Source organism: Hippocampus guttulatus, chromosome 5, assembly GCF_054856545.1.
Source record: "Hippocampus guttulatus isolate MCC_2025c chromosome 5, RoL_Hgut_1.0, whole genome shotgun sequence".
Taxonomy (NCBI): Eukaryota; Metazoa; Chordata; class Actinopteri; order Syngnathiformes; family Syngnathidae; genus Hippocampus; species Hippocampus guttulatus.
The window spans coordinates 20577198-20593278 of NC_141265.1; the positions used below are offsets into that span (position 1 = coordinate 20577198).

Below are 16081 nucleotides of genomic sequence, written 5' to 3' on the forward strand. Positions count from 1 at the left end.
GCGGCGCCAATCGTCAAGGAAACGTCGTTTCGGCACATTACGCTGGCTGGCGGCGGACACGTGATAATTGTGCAATTGAATTTAATAATAATCACGGCTTCAGAGTGAAATGAAAGGAGCGTGGAATTGGGAATGCTCTGGTGTGCACGGACCCAGCCTCGGTGCTAGCAAGTCACAAGACGTTGATCGAGCAAGTTAGGGAGGGTCAAGCAATCGTCTTTATGTGGATCCCCGCACATGAAAAGCCCGACAAAAGAGCCGAGCGAGCCACGGGGAAACAAAACCTCAACTAATCAAAGACTAAAGGAAGCAAATCGTATGGAAGGACGTAGCCGGAAAATAGCAACAACAGTGTATGCACCAATGTTGGGTGAGAAACGTGAGCAGAGGAGGCATACGCCGGAGGCGGAGACTGAATAGAATTGGACTTATTTGCGAAACAGTACGCCTGTCATGATCACCAAGACATTTCATCGGGGAAGTAAATGGTACAGTCGTGAAAGGTGTGAGAGAGAGAGAGAGAGAGAGAGAGAGAGAGAGAGAGAGAGAGAGAGAGAGAGAGAGAGAGAGAGAGAGAGAGCGCAGCAGTACCCAACAAAATTTGAGAACAAGAATAAAGCGTGAAAGGAAACGACAGGTGACGGTAATGCAACATAAGGCATGTCAACCGCCGCGAATACCACCGAAGAAGACAAAGCTTGGTCACGTGACAAATGTGTTCCCACGTCTCACGTGTTTCTTCGCTGTCCGGGCTTGGCGGTGAGTTTTTTTGTCTTTAATGCTCGTGTTCGCGATCATTTTAGTGTCGTTTTATGTTTGTGGGCGTGATCGGGCTTATTGATTCAGTGGCTGCCCTCTGCCGCGAGGATGCTACTTGTATTAGCTGTTGTGAAACCAACACTCTTACGGCACACTGTACACGCAAGGTGGCACAAGTCTAAAATGCTTGCTGAAGATAAAGTTCAACTTTTGAAGTCACGTCAATGCGTCGTTTAAAGCTTTGCTTGCTAGTCCATGTCTAAAGTGTCCTGAAGGTTCTTGACCACATATTCAGATGCCCCCCCCCCGTTTTTAATAAGCCGATGAAGCCAGAAGGCAGCCATCTTGCGTTGCCTCCTCCACTGATATCTTTTGTTCTTTATTTATGTATTCATTTTAGCTGAAAACACGGTTTCCACCGACTGTGTTACGTTCCTGTATGGAGTCATGATAGCCTCTCAAAGAACGTTTGCAATTCGACTATTCAAAGTTTATTATCTCAGTACAGTGACTTTCAGATGTTAGGTTTTTACATTTCACAGCGATTTCTTTCTTTCTTGGCTCACCTTTATTGCATTTCATTATTGATGGTTCAGACAGCATGATGCACACCAATCTTTGAGTCGCACTCGAGGGACTTGTGTTACTGCACTCATCCTATTCAGATCTATGTGGAGGATACGTACTGAACCCAATGGCCTAGCCTAGAGACCCAGAACCAATGTTGACTCCCCCATTTTCAGTGTCCCTGAACACATTGGAGGCGCTCTTTGCCCAGAGAGACATCCAAATGGCAATTTTGACCATATCTCTCACATAGTCAAACATTTTCCTTTAGCTCCACCCACATTTAGTACAACCCTGATCTGTGGGCTCCACTCAGGATTGAGTACTTTTCAATTAGGCTCATCGTGTGACTTGTTTTCTTAGGACAGTGCGACGATGTCGTCATCGGATGAGCAGCTGTTTATCAACACAACTTCCTGTTCATCTCCCACTTTTTTGGTGAGGGCTACTTTGATCTCTCTCTCTCTCTCACACACAAAAGTTACAAACATGACAATGGTCATTATTAAGCAGTGTGTTAAATACGATCGTCTATTGTCACCATCGTCCTATCGTATTACCAGGACGTGAGTGCACGTAACCTTGCCAACCAATATTGTTTGCCCGTCAGGAAGTGAAAGCGTCCAAGAGGAAATTGCCTCCCTCCAACAAGCAGCGGTGCCATGCCAAGCAGGCCAGGCTGCAAGAGGCTCCGCCTCCGGCAAAGCTGCAGGTGTGGCGCCTTATTCAACTGCTGTGCCTTTTGCCATGACCACCGCTTCTACATCCTGCCTGTCACGTAATGTTTGATGCCCGTCAGCAGACGCGGTGCAGGGCGGATGCCAAGACGGACGCCAAGCCGGCCATCAAGACCTCCTCTCTGTTCAAACACAACCCGGACATCCCGGAAGTACACAGGTGATGTGCAGCGCCTCCTTGGTCAGCCAGTTAGTCGCTCTCAGATCATTTCAATCGTGGCGTCAGTGACATAAGTCAGCTTTTGTCCCAAGTGAACTCAATTTGGAATTGCAAAGTAAGGCCCCGTGGAGGCTGAATGGGCAGGGCGCCGTTCAAATACTGCAAGAAAAAGCTCGGCATCGTTATTTGTCAAGTTGCTCTGCCTATTAAATCCAAATCGATATTGAATCCAGACTGGCTGTCGAAATGAATCGCAAGCCTCCTGCCCTCGCTTGTTGCTTTTCCCCTGATTGGTTGTTGATGTCCTATTGCTTGCTTGTCGCCAAGGGCCGAAGTTTGTCCGCTAACAGAGAAGATTTTTACCTCAGACTCCTTCGCCGACTTCAAACTTCACCCTCACCTGGTAACACGCGCAGACGCGCTCACGCATGCACCTATCCAGCTCCTTGTCCTGATAGGCTCTTTTTATCCACCAGGTGGCAACGCTGAACAAAGTCCTCAATGTTTCCACGCTAACCAGGTAACGTGCATACGGCGCAGGTGACAAACTCAAACACAAGCGCGCGGACGGCCGTGAGTGACGTGTTCTTGTCGTTCAGCGTTCAGAAGCAGAGCATCCCGGCGCTTCTGTCGGGAAGAGACGCCATCGTCCGATCCCAGACGGGCTCAGGTAAGTGCGTGTGATCGCGCGCGGGGGTGCGCCTTGTGCATGCTGATGTGTGTTGTCGTCGCGGCAGGTAAGACTTTGTGTTACGCTGTCCCGCTGGTGCAGAGCCTGCAGGGTCTCCAAAGCAAAGTCCAGCGCTCCGACGGTCCTCTGGCACTCGTCATCGTCCCCACCAGAGAGGTTGGCGGACCTTGTTGTATGCGTCTAGGTCACGTGACCGCCGCGCAAGCCAATAGGTGGTGCGCGCATGTTGCTGATTATTCCCGGTGTGTTGTTGTTGTCCAGCTGGCCCAGCAGACCTTCGTCACCTTCCAGAAACTTCTCAAGGTAAATGCCGCTGCCGCCGGACGCCCTTTTTGTGAAAGGGCAGAAAGCGCTCACCATCCATCCTGTTCTGCCGGCAGCCATTCACGTGGATCGTTCCTGGGGTTCTAATGGGGGGAGAAAAGAAGAAGTCTGAGAAGGCCAGGTGGAGGCGCAAATCTTTCTAGGAAGCAAATGAGTTTTGGGCAAAAATGAATCCTGCTAAGTGCAAGTTTTGGCGTTGTGTTGTTAGATTGCGCAAAGGCATTAACATCCTGGTGGCCACTCCGGGACGTCTGGTGGATCACATCAAACACACACTCTGCATCGCCTTCAGCGGCGTACGCTGGCTCGTTCTGGACGAGGCCGACCGGTACCGCCCACAAACGCATAATAACACGCACACACACACAATACTACATGAGCACAGCGTAACAAAAACAAAACACAACCGCTATCAAAGGCACACACACAATAACCGGCCATCACAATAATGTACCTCACGCTTTAAAGCCATTCTCTCACACAGGCGTGCACACACTCACACAGGCGTGCACACACACACATCCTAACATTCTTTGTACAGACAAGCAGGTCAAATGAGAAATGCTCTCGCATTTTGTGTGCGTGCCCGCGTGCAGGACTTTGGACTTGGGCTTCGAGAAGGACCTGACAGTCATCTTAAACTCTTTGAACTCAACCGGACCAGAGCGACAAAATGTTCTCTTGTCGGCAACACTCACACACGGTAAATACCGGCCGAGCGGATACTTGGTGTGTGCACATGCTAGCGATGACATCACGTGTGTGTGTGTGTTTGTGTTCGAGGCGTGACACGTTTGGCAGACATTTGTTTGAAGGATCCAGTCAGCATCCAGGTTTGTGAGCCCGCCTCCCCCAACACCAGCGCCCCCGTCGATCAATCGGAAAGCTTCGCGCTGCCGACGGGCCTCCATCACTTTGTGGTCGTCGTGCCCAGTAAAGTCCGACTCGTTTGCCTCGCCACTTTCCTCCTACACGCCTGCCAGGTGTGTGTGTGTGTGTGTGTGTGTGCGCGCGCGTGCTAGGACGGTGAGATATGTAATAACTGTGCGTGCGTGCGTTAGGCCAAGAAGGTGATGGTGTTTGTGTCGAGTTGCGAAGAGGTGGACTTCTTGCACTCCCTCTTCTGCGGCGTACTGTCCGCTAATGGGAAGGCTGGCCTCGTCTTCATGCGTCTCCACGGCAACATGTGTCAGGAGGTGAGGCCAGGTCAGGGTCCGGGTCAGATGGAGGTCAGTTCCGCAGCTCAGCTGATCTTTGTTTTATTGCCCAGGAGCGCTCGGAGGTGTTCCACACGTTCTCGACTTCTGCCAGTGGAGTTCTGCTGTGTACGGTCTGTCTGTCCGGAAGCACTTCACATCATGGCCGCTGGGGCGCGCGCTTGCATGCTCAAAACACTATTGTTGTTTCAGGACGTCGCCGCTCGAGGGCTACACTTACCTCAGGTCACCTGGATAATACAGGTGACGGGCACACATGCACCCTTGCCTCCACGCATCCACACGCACACGCATATCCGGGTAACAACCACTCACTGACACGAGCACGCACCCACGTTACAACCACATTCACGACACAGATTGTCCCTCTGTCGCTCTCACACACGTGCATACACGTTGCAACCCTGAACACATCCTCTCTCTCGCACACTCAGACACAGCGGGTTTTGTGACACGCTCTTGACACGTGTGCGCAGTACACTCCTCCGTGCAGCGTGGCGGAGTACATCCATCGCGCGGGACGCACAGCACGGATAGGCCAGATGGGCAGCAGCCTGCTCTTCCTCGCGCCCGGCGAGTCGGCCTTTGTGGACGTACTGGCCAAGGGCAACATCGGGTGAGCTCCTCACCCCACCCCTGCCGTCTGCTTCCTGCGCTTACCTGCTCAGCACTGCAATCTGCTTGCAGCCTGTCGGAGATGAAGCTGCCCGACATCCTCGCTTATCTCATGAAGGATGACACCTACAAGGGGCGGGGCAAGTACCACAGCCAGGTATTGATTGCACCTGACACATTCTCTTTTGCTCCCTCTCACACGCGCATACACACTCAGCACTTTTTGTGGAAATTGTATTTCAATTCCATTTTTAAACTTGGCTTGTACACACCCGCTCTACAAGGGCTAGTCGAAGTTCAGTATCAGCGCCAGGTCCCGCCCACTTGATTGCAACTTGTGACGACAGGACTTGTTTGATTGATGCATGGCAGGCGAGTCGCGCCGCTCTGGAGCAGGAGGCGCGCGAGCGCGCCACCGTCCTGCAGACACACTTTGAGAACTTTGTGCACGCCGACGCCACGTCGCTGCGAAACGCCAAGAAAGGTGAGAGCTCCGTCCCCGCCCTCCGGCGTCACGTCGCGTGACACAATGCCATGTCGTTGCGCTCAGCGTTGGGGTCGTACCTGAGGTCGTACGCCAGCTACCCGGCCCACCTCAAGCACGTGTTCCACATCCGCGCCCTCCACCTGGGACACGCCGCCAAGAGCTTTGGCCTGAGGGACGCGCCGCGGAACCTTTCCGCCGGACCCCGACGGACTATCAAACGAGGGGGCGGCCCACACGGAACCCAGAGCGCCGCAAATCCACACCATAAGTGAGGGCACACGCCAAGACAACTCACAATTGAGCAACGCCAACTCATGCACACGACTACACACTTCGCAAACGTGTACACGACACGTTCGAGACACGCATGTGCTCATGCTTCACATATGCCTTCCCTTCTCAGGTTGCGTCAGGAGCAGCAACAGAACGCCAAGGCAAAGAACGCCGCCGCTTACGAATTCTCCTCCGGTTTCCAATTCACCACAAAGAAAAACAAGAAGAAAAAGAGAGAGGAGGAGGGGGCGGAGCTTCAGTAATCACACAGCACTCACGTTACCTGAAAACCAAGACTTTTCGCACACTTTTGATGAAGACGCATTTTTTGTCGACGTTTTAACGTGAAGTTATTAAACATGTGGCCTTGGTTGTGACGAGCTTCCCATCTATGGCCTTTTCCATTCTGTGTTAGCATTAAGCTAAAGGGACTTAATTCAGGCAGCGTCAAGTGGTAAATTTTTGCTGGTTCGAAAAGTTGCTTGTGTTGTGCTGGCAGTACTTGGCGCGAAGGTTCTCTGAAAAGCTCCGTGGTCTGATTCCTGATTCATTTATTAGCTATTGATGACCGCTCCATTCTCCGGGGCACGAGATTGATTCAAATGACGTGAGCGCACACGTCAAAGGTCATGTGTGACGTTTTTAGGTCGTGGAGATTGGTTGGTTTTGGCGCATGTCTTTCGTCAAGCTTTTTTTTTCCCCCCCCTTCAACTTTTATTTCTTACAGTCATACACATGATGTCATCACTTCTTGCTTTGTTCAGTGGCTGACTCGTTGACCTGATGGCTTCGTTGGAGGCGCGCTAGCCGACCGACTTGTTGACTGGCGGGTTTGTGCGACGCTTCCTGAAGGTGTCGAGAGCAGGGCCCACCTGGACACACACACATTTGCGTTTAGTACCAGTATATGTGTGTGTGCACACTGTATGCATGAGTGCTTTACCTGTGCGTAGCGGCCACATGTGTGTGTGTGTGTGTTTATGTGAGGATGCGCATTTTGAGTTCGCAGCAAAGAGGTGCGTGTGTGGGCAAAGGACACACACTTTGCCTGCAAACACACAAAAAGCATGTGTCATCATTGTGTGTGTGTGTGTGTGTGTGTGTGTGTGGAGGGGGGGGTGCGCACTGACCACATGGCGGCGTTCATGCTCGCTGCGTCTTTTCATTTGGTCCTCTATCCAGCGGCGAGCATACTCGTGAGACAAAACGTCATAGAATGGAGTTGGTGCCCTGAGGAACACCACCATCATAGTTCTACAAAACTTCTCATTTTGTAATTTGGTAGTCAGGAATCGGTGAACGATTCCCAACACGATGCCTGCGTTCGGAATCGTTCACTCATTGGCGACACCCCGTTTGCTACATCATCCCCAAAAAATTTTTTTTTTAAAATTAAGTCGGTATCGCGACCTTGACTTGACCCCAAAGGTGATGTCCGGGATTTGTGTCTGTTGTGGAGCTCTTCCCCTGTGCGCTTTGGAGGCGGGGCTGGCCTTGACCACGCCTGCCTGTGCTCTGTACTCCTTCACCTGTTTGACCGTCACGTGACCAGACTTCACCGCTTCCTGGTTCAAGGTCACAAAATTGGGGACGGGGGGATGACGTGGGGGTGGCGGTTGCTGTCGGATCTGGACCCTCCACCGGGACAACACTACACACAAAAAAATGTGTTCACAAGTGCAAATATTTGGTACGTTTTATGGCAAACAATCCTTCCTCTAGCCTCAAGGATTTTTTTCATGTCGAACAAACTCAGGATTTTTTTTATCTCTACAAAGGTTCAAATGATATATAATGCATTCAGCTGAGAAGTGAATGCATTTATTGCTAGGCCGAATTGACAACATGCCCAGCAGTGAACACGAGGAATTTTTACCTTCAGCCACGCCCGCTTGTGCATGCGACCCACTGCTGGCTCCCACTGTCGAAGGTGGACCCTTGAAACGTACATAAAACACACTCTCACAAACATGCACGCGTTGAAACGATCGATAATGTTGTTCCATATTTCTCATCAATGAACGTGTATTTACCTTGATTGGCAATGAATCTCTGGTCACGCCCATCCCTGCAGACGTCATGTTATGGCAATCTTCTGTGAGAAGAAAAAAAAAACCCTTTCAAAATGACCAATTTAATACAAGCATTTTCATCTTTTATTTTGGTCCCCTATCTGTGACGTCACGCCAACACGCAAGCAAATGGTATAACCCAGCGATCGATTGCCATCGATGGTGGGCGAGTCTCCGGTAGTCAAACATACAGACGGGGCCCCCGCACTGCAGAGATGGCCCACGTAGTTGTTCCTAATGCTTATCTCGACTCAAAATGCTTCTCTTTCCTCATACTTGTCACGAAATACCTGCACATTGCTTGGCACATTCAGTCACAAGCCAGTGCATTGTAACAATGGAGAAAGTTGTGGACATTTTGTCCCACTTTGAAAGCTTTGAAATGTAATAACTTCCTTAATTCTTAAGATTTACACTGCGTTTTTGTACCGGTGGCATTGGTCCAGCTTAAAAAAAGGAATTTTGTTGTCGCACACAAAATCTTAATTGAAAGATACCTTTTACAAAATGATGGGAGTCATTAAGGCAAAATGAGATTTTGAGAAAAAATAATACGGAATACAACATGACACGGTGGCCCAGTTTTCCAGTGGATTAAGATAAGAAAACCTTTATTAGTCTCGCAATGGAGAAATTCCCAATTCACAGCAGCAAAGTTATGAAAGGAAGAAGTAGAACAAAAAAATATAGGAGCTGCTGGAAAGGCAGCCACTCTCGCGGCGCCATTTTGAAGTCAAAATAACAAAAAGAACACAACACAACACATAGGACACAGACAGTCGTGCAATCTTCACCACTTTTCTGCATACACTTTGTTGTCTGAAGCAGTTATAGATGAAAGAGGAGAGGATCAAAGTGTCCTTTCACCAGTGGATCAGAGACGTCATGCTGAAAATGTGCACACGTCTGCTCCAAGCTAAGTTTTGAAAGCAAACGCGAAGCTCTAGCGGCCATTGACGAAAAGAGATTAGTTCACTTCTCCTGTCCCACGTAATCCGCTTCAAACTCCAAGCCGCGACTCCCAGTTCCAACGCTCCTTTCTTCTCATCGTCGGCTCCTCAAGACTTACATCCATCCAGACACAAACCGTTCAACAGCACCGATCTCTCCGCTGAACAAAGCGGGGCTGTGAAAAATGCTGCCCATTACAGGCGCAAGACACAAGCGCCCCGGGACTGTCCAGCAACGGCAGTCAAATGGCGCCGACATTCCTCCCAGTCAAAAACAGTGCCGGTATACCCATGCTGCCGAGAAGGCGCAACCACCAAGCACAGAGTCTCCTCCTTGATGAATGTCGTGGCCAAAAAAATGCTGAAAAAAGTCCACATCAGGTCCACACGACGTAACAACAAACACAAAGTGACAAAACAAACACAAAAATAACAAAAAAAGCAAGGCCATGAGAGCACTTGCCGACCGCTGCCTACTCGGGTGCCATCTTGACTTCGCAGTGCAGAGGTACCGGGTTCAATTCAAGGTCCGGCCTCCCTGTGTTGAGTTTGCATGTTCTCCCCTGGCCTGCGTGGGTTTTCTCCGGGTACTCCGGTTTCCTCCCACATTCCAAAAACATGCATGGCAGGCTGATTGAACACTCAAAATTGTCCCGAGGTGTGAGTGTGAGCAGGGATGGGTGTTCGTCTCTGTGGGCTCTGTGATTGGCTGGCAACCGGTTCAGAGTGTCCCCCGCCTACTACCCGAAGACGGATGGGATAGGCTCCAGTACCCCCCGTGACCCTAGTGAGGATCAAGCGGTTCGGAAAATGGATGGATGAAATTTCGCATGAACAATTATTACAATTGGAATAAACACTTTTTTCCTCCTCCTATCATTATTGAAGAAACCAAACTGCATATTTTTCCAATTACGTCATGCAATCAAGAATAAATTGGGACGAATTTTTTTCCAGAATTTGTTAGTAGCTCCAAGGACATTGCCAGAATATTGAAGTGGAGCCGCGACGCCCCAAAAGAAACAAATCAGCACAATGTCACACGCGTCGTCTTCTATTTCACAAGCGAACCTGTGGCTGCCCAATTAAACGAGAAGTCCTGACTGGGCGCATTTTGACCATTCATGACGAATTACGACGGCATCAACTCACTTTGACGTTCGACACGAGCTCGTTCGCGTAGTGTGGCGCCTGGTTGCTATGGTTACCGGACGACAAACAGTTTCTTTTTCAGTGGAACTCTGGTCGACAGAAAGAACATGCCAACTTCCTCTGGTGTGCTTCACACGTCACTGAGTTCTTGATCAAATAACATTAAACTCAATGATGGCATTTTAAAAAAACTCTATTTTAAACAACACAGCTTTATTTCAGTTACAAACGTTTATTTGGATCTCGCGAGATCGTTCCTGTTCTATCCAGCTATGAACACGCTTCCGTATCTTCATTCTGCTACAATTTGGAACTATTATCTGGCGTGGTAGCATTAAGCGTCCGTAAATTGATTGATGCGTGAAATAAAGTTGAAGGATAAATCAGCGAGGTTGGCACTTAGGAGAAAAAGCCGATGATTACTTAGCGTTCATGTCCGAGGAACTCCCGCGATGCTTGGGTAGGGGACCCCCGCGATCACGACCCCGCGGGGTCTTCGTCGCGACTGCTATGGAGCGTTCAAGGAGTGCGACTCGGCGACTTGGCCATTGTGATCTAGTCAGACGTCATCAGTCGCGGACCGAGAACGAATGGAATATTGTACTCGCATCTTGTTCTTGGCTGTTCGCTGAAAGCAACTGGGTTGGTGATTGATGAAGACTTGTTTGAGAAATAATCCCAAAATGCATTTTGTGCTGCTATCAAAATGATGGCTGAGAAAATGATTCACGGTTATAACTCCCCCACCCACACACGCACTTTTTATTATAATTTTGGGGAAAGACGTCACAGCCTGAGTCGTGGGGGGAGTTCACATTCTAATGGGGCTAGCTAGCGTTCTCATGAAGTCCGTCCTTGCCGTGTTGCCTTCGTACTGCTGTTTTAAATCAAATACTGTACACCTATACGTACTACAAGATTAAAAAGAAATACAAGTTAATTTAAGCAAATTGGGGAAAAAACGAGTTAGCTCGTATGTGACGCTAGAATAGCGCTGACTGAGCCATGTCTCTTGTTTCCGGTCTGTGGAGCGGGGCGTGACCAACGGCGTCCCCACTTCCGCTTCGGCTTGTGATGGAGTCTGCCGGCTTTGTCGCGCTTGGAGGTTCGATATTGTGGTGCGCCTCTTGTCCTCCTTTTTCTCGTTGTTGACGCGGCATGGCGACGCGGCGCTTTCTCGTCTTGTGCTTGTGGGCGTCCTTGCTGCGCGGCGGGAAACCCGAGGTGGGCGGCGGTCGGCTGTACTCCCCCTGGGACCCGTTGAGCGTCCTGAGCGGCTCCAGCTTGACCGCCACCGTCAGCAACTCGTCGTGCGGCTGGCTGGTGCAATTCATGTCGTCGTGGTGCGGACATTGCGTCCAGTTCTCGCCCACTTGGAAGGCGCTGGCCCGGGATGTCCAAGGTGCGCCAGGCCATTTGGCTTGACATTTGGACTGTTTGGCTCCAGGTTTTGGGGTATTTGTGCCTCTTTAAGTGTTTTTTGTACGGTTGTGTGTGGGTGCGTGGTTTTGCCTTTGAGTGCACGCACGCGCGTGTCTTGATGGGAGAGCCAGCTGGTGTGCAGCTGAACGGTCCCCAGGAACAAAGATGGTGACAGATGGACACCAATGAAATCTTCTCACTCACTTTGTGTGTGCGCATGTGTATCTGCGTGTGTTTGTGTGTGTGTTTGTGCGTACGTGCGTCAGACTGGCAGCAGGCAGTGAAGCTGGCGGTGTTGGACTGCGCGCAGGAGATAAACTACGACGTGTGTAAGGAGTACAACATTCAGTTGTACCCGACGTTCAAAGTCAGTAACACGCCAACGTGGTACGCAGTGGAACTTTGCTTAAGGAATTGAATTTGCCTAACCAAACAGAGGCCAAGCCAGCTCGGCATGTTTCCCATTAAATCAATGCAAATGTCATTCATCTGTTGCAACCCAACAAGGAAGTTTTATTTACTTTATAGGTGTGGTTTAAAATCAGTTCTGTGCAGTGTGCACTATAAACATAACTCTTATTGAGAGAGCCGTGGCTAACAGTTATCGTAATAATTGATGAATCCGTCAATGAATTTTATTTTTTATTTTTTTAGTCATTAATGATATTTGCTGCAGTTTAGCCTGAGACGTTTCCTTTTGTTTCTGCTGCTCGGCTCTTCGTCCTCCTCAAAAGAATCAGAAAAAGCCTCTCCGTTGACTTCGCGCCTGCGTAGGCAACTGCGTCAAGCTAGTCGTTGGCCAATTCGCTAAGCGAGGTTCCACTGACCGTGAAATCCCAAAAGTTGCTAATGTGACGTCTCTCCAAAGTATTTCCCCGCATACTCGCCACCCACAGACAAAGGGACGACTTACACAGGTGACGGACGCACTTCCTGTTTGTCTTTCTTTATGCCTCGTCTCACTTATTTGCCTTGAACCGCATGTGTATGTCAGTTGTTGACAGAGACGTCCAATCAGTGAGACAGTTGATGGTGGACATCCTGCAGAACCACAGCAGCCACACACCCGCACTTCAGCCGTACAGGTGACAACAAGTGCAGAATGAGAACACAACACACTCTCATAACCAGCTCAACAAAAACAGGTCGACACAAGCAAAATCAACGCATCAACTGTGTGTGTGTGCGTGCGTGTGCGTGCGTGCGTGCGAATGGGTGGGTGGCTGCGTGTACGTGTGTAGCTCTGTGCAGATCCTTCCTCTGCTGGGTCAAAGGTCAGATCACTACACAGCCATCATTGTAGAGGATGAACACTCGTACGTGGGGCGAGAGGTAAGCCCCGCCCACTCCCCCAGAGGACAGGAAGTTGCGTGTTATTGAGCCGCATGTGCCGTGCCAGGTGACCCTGGACATGTGGTCGTACTCGGGCGTGCGCGTGCGTCGGGTGCTGGGCTCGGACGCCGCCCTGCTGGACACGCTCAACATTACGGCTCTGCCGCATTTCTCCCTCCTCAACCCCGATGGCATGCATGCACACGTGGACACGTCGTCGTCCAGTGCCAAGCCTTTGCGTTTCTTCATCACTTGGTGTTTGCGTTCGCTACCCGGCGTCCGGCGAAGGTTCGATGCGTATCTCGACAATGTGCCGGCGCCACCTCAAGTGACGGCCGTGCCAAGCAGCAGCTGGACGCACGTTGACAGGTTCCTGTCTTCATTATCTTGATCAGAAGCAGCAGCGAAGCGGGGCTTTAAACCCCCAAGTAAACTTGATGTGTGTGTGTGTGTGTGTGTGTGTGTGTATTTGAGCATTTGTCTGTGCATGCATGCAGTTCAAAGGTGTACACGGCTGATCTGGAGTCAGCCCTTCACTACATTTTGAGGGTGGAGCTGGCCAGTCACCCCACAATGGAGGGGGAGGAGCTTCAGGTCTTCAAGGACTTTGTAACACTGATTGCCAAGGTAACAAACGGTAGACGCCAGGCCCACCCGTTGCTACGGTGATGCACCTTGTGAGAATCTGGAATTTGCGTGAGTAGCTGTATCCCGGGGGCGGTCCAGTGGTGAAGTTGATGGAGAGGCTCTCTGATTGGCTGAACGGCCTGCCACTCAAGCAGATTGCCTACCAGGGTGTCCTGGACCTTCTGGACAACAAGATGAGGGTGAGCGCTGCCCCTCCGCGTACCCGACCGCTGCCGCTGCGCGTCGCTCGAGTGCCCACTTCCTGTTTCAGACGGCGGAAGCGTTCTTGTCTTCGGGGCTCAACTGGGTGGGCTGCCGGGGCAGCAGAGAAGGACTTCGGGGTTACCCCTGCGCCTTCTGGACGCTCTTCCACGTCCTTACCGTACAACATCACCACAAACCTCAAGCGCTGGCCAACACTGGTACGCCTGCACACACACACACACGCACAGGCTCTTAAATTCATTTTACGAAATATATTTGGCACCGTGATGGTTCCAAAGCTTGACTTTTGTCTGAGTGTATCAAATCAAGTAACCCCCCCCCCCCCCCAGTCACTTCAACATAAATCTTTGGCAACAAGATGCCCCAAGCTGGCGCCAAAGCTCTACTTGAGCGGGACTGAAGCCGTGGGCATGTGGGTTATAGGTCTCGCGGGCGCACGCGGCGTGCTGACGGTGATGCGCGGCTACATGCGCCACTTCTTCGGCTGTCGCCAGTGCGGACGCCACTTTGACTCCGCCTCCACAAGGTTGACCTCGGTCAACAGCACAAGCGAGCAGCTGCTGTGGCTCTGGCACGTGCACAACCAGGTCAACCTCAGGCTGGCAGGTAGCACGCACGGCACCCGCGCATCCATGCACGTCGCTGCCTGATTTTAACATGGGCCTTCTTTCTTTCCTCTTCCCTTCGTCCGTGTCTCCTTCCGCTCTTTCCTCTTTCCTCTGTGTCCTTCTACCTCTGCTCTTCCTTCCGTTTCCTCCTCTCACCTTCCATTTTGTCCTCCTTTTGTCTTCTCTTCTTCCTCTCCTTCCTTTTCCGCCACTCGGTTGACCTCTCTCCATTTTTTCCTTTTTCTTTCAACTCTTCTTTTTCTTTCATTCCTCCACCTTTTCTTCCTTCTCTACTTCCTGTCCCTTTTCTTGCTTCCTCTCTGTCGACATCCTCCCCCCTCTCCTTCCTTTTCTTGGGGGGAGGCTCGCTGAGCGATGACCCGGGCTTCCCGAAGCGCTTGTGGCCAGACCCTTCGATGTGCGCACCGTGCCAGGAGGAGCAGGCGGGTGCCCGCGTTTGGGTGCGTGAGGAGGTGTCGCGCTTCCTGCAGCGTCATTACGCCGATGACAACTTGTCATCGCGGACGCACACCGGTACCTTCCGACGGCTGCCCGCCGACGATGACGGCGAGAAGCTGGCGGGCTTCAGCGGAGTGGAGTTGAGCCTGTGCGTCGTCCTCTACGTTTCCTCCTGCGTTGTCCTCCTCTTCCTCTTTTTCTTCCGGGTCCGAGCCCGGAGGTGGAGACCCTCTTCTTCCTCCTCCATCTCCTCCGTCTTGCGCCGCCTCGTGTGATCCTTTTCTCCTGCAAAATCAAACTTTGAATTTCCAAACGCGCCTCTGTGTAGGCTGAAAATCGTCCGAGGCACGACAAGGGGGGAGGGGCGAATTCAAATTCCATTTGAAGTTCAAATTTGTCATTTTGAAGTCAATGGAAAATGCCATGAAACAGAATCGGATGTTTTGCCCTTCTTGATTGCCATATTTCAAAGCAGCCAAATGGCGCCACCGCCTGTTTTTACCTTCCCACTGCAATTTGAACCAATGGTGGCCGGGTGTCAACTGTGTTGCCGCCATCTAGCGGCGGGGAGATGAAGCGCACTGGTGTCTTTTTCACTTCAATGCCAAAAGGATGTCTGAAAATATTTCCCTTTCAAAAGTTCAATGTAAAAAAAATTAAGTAAATATATATAAAGCTAAACCAAACTCATGCAACAGTTCTGTACTCTTTTTTTTTTTTTTTTTGGCCGACCATGTTTGAATTTCAATGTCACTGTTGAGAATTCATTTTCTATTTGGGCTTTTCAAGTTCATTGATTGTGATGCTAAAGAAAGCCAATTGGACTAGACACGAGCATATGGAAGTACGTCAGTAACAACTGAGTTTGAATTACTGAAATGTAGTTTTCTACTCTGAATTGAAGAATAAAATACTGTAGAAGGCAAAACTATGTTCAAAAATCAATTTGATTTTGAGGCCAAATTAACTGCCAAATGCAAAGGGCGCAAGGCACAGACGGACTTAAAACATGTCCTTCAGTGGAAGGAACTTTGACGTCATTATAATGGCTCCACCAGCTGACTAAAAACTTTTTTTTTATTTCCAAGTTTATATGTGTGCGCGTGTGTGTCAGCAGCACCATTTGCTGTCATTTTTATGTTTTCATTCTTGTGATTAAAACATGGAAATCTGTCGGGTGAAGTTTTAAGATTCCAAACAATAACATGACTCGGCAGTGCGCTGTCAAAAACCAAAGTGTGAGTGCGAGTGAGTGATGTCGTCGCTCTTCACGATCCCCAAACCTCCGCCTTGTCGTCGTGAGCCCCTCGACACGCTCGCACAAACACGCAGCTGTGGTGTGCGCGCGTGAGCTGACGCAGTCGGCATGCCAACCGCCGATACTGCAATGCAGCACTGTGGGTT

The 16081-nt window shown here is 50.4% G+C and overlaps 3 protein-coding genes across 6 annotated transcripts; 2 read left to right on the forward strand and 1 right to left on the reverse strand.

The window, feature by feature from the left end:
• Positions 1 to 630: 630 nt before the first annotated feature.
• Positions 631 to 6207, forward strand: ddx31 (DEAD (Asp-Glu-Ala-Asp) box polypeptide 31). Of its 3 annotated transcripts, none has more exons than XM_086111219.1 (21): positions 631 to 759; positions 1690 to 1764; positions 1937 to 2038; positions 2126 to 2223; positions 2551 to 2626; positions 2700 to 2743; positions 2823 to 2893; positions 2961 to 3070; positions 3176 to 3217; positions 3295 to 3359; positions 3447 to 3566; positions 3835 to 3941; positions 4022 to 4221; positions 4300 to 4434; positions 4509 to 4568; positions 4648 to 4698; positions 4932 to 5071; positions 5143 to 5227; positions 5443 to 5554; positions 5621 to 5825; positions 5961 to 6207. In XM_086111219.1, exons 1-21 carry the CDS (start codon positions 661 to 663, stop codon positions 6091 to 6093), a joined length of 2130 nt encoding a protein of 709 aa, XP_085967345.1. In that variant the 5' UTR covers positions 631 to 660; the 3' UTR covers positions 6094 to 6207. The 3 variants fall into 3 exon arrangements, with proteins under 3 accessions (XP_085967345.1, XP_085967346.1, XP_085967348.1); XM_086111220.1 differs by having other exon boundaries at positions 2129 to 2223; XM_086111222.1 differs by having other exon boundaries at positions 727 to 759; positions 1695 to 1764.
• An 18-nt stretch (positions 6208 to 6225) lies between these two features.
• On the reverse strand, positions 6226 to 10680 carry cfap77 (cilia and flagella associated protein 77). 2 transcript variants are annotated; one of them, XM_086111224.1, is made up of 7 exons: positions 10428 to 10680; positions 7864 to 7925; positions 7707 to 7767; positions 7241 to 7481; positions 6961 to 7060; positions 6774 to 6878; positions 6226 to 6702 (listed from the first exon to the last, which is right to left on the reverse strand). In XM_086111224.1, exons 2-7 carry the CDS (start codon positions 7909 to 7911, stop codon positions 6634 to 6636), a joined length of 624 nt encoding a protein of 207 aa, XP_085967350.1. In that variant the 5' UTR covers positions 7912 to 7925; positions 10428 to 10680; the 3' UTR covers positions 6226 to 6633. The 2 variants fall into 2 exon arrangements, with proteins under 2 accessions (XP_085967350.1, XP_085967351.1); XM_086111225.1 differs by lacking the exon at positions 10428 to 10680 and adding an exon at positions 10005 to 10410.
• Positions 10681 to 10780: 100 nt separating this feature from the next.
• Positions 10781 to 15850, forward strand: qsox2 (quiescin Q6 sulfhydryl oxidase 2). Its single transcript, XM_086111223.1, has 11 exons — positions 10781 to 11406; positions 11693 to 11793; positions 12295 to 12343; positions 12421 to 12511; positions 12668 to 12758; positions 12826 to 13127; positions 13256 to 13385; positions 13463 to 13585; positions 13657 to 13807; positions 14034 to 14216; positions 14582 to 15850. Exons 1-11 carry the CDS (start codon positions 11163 to 11165, stop codon positions 14950 to 14952), a joined length of 1836 nt encoding a protein of 611 aa, XP_085967349.1. The 5' UTR covers positions 10781 to 11162; the 3' UTR covers positions 14953 to 15850.
• The last annotated feature ends 231 nt before the right edge of the window (positions 15851 to 16081 follow it).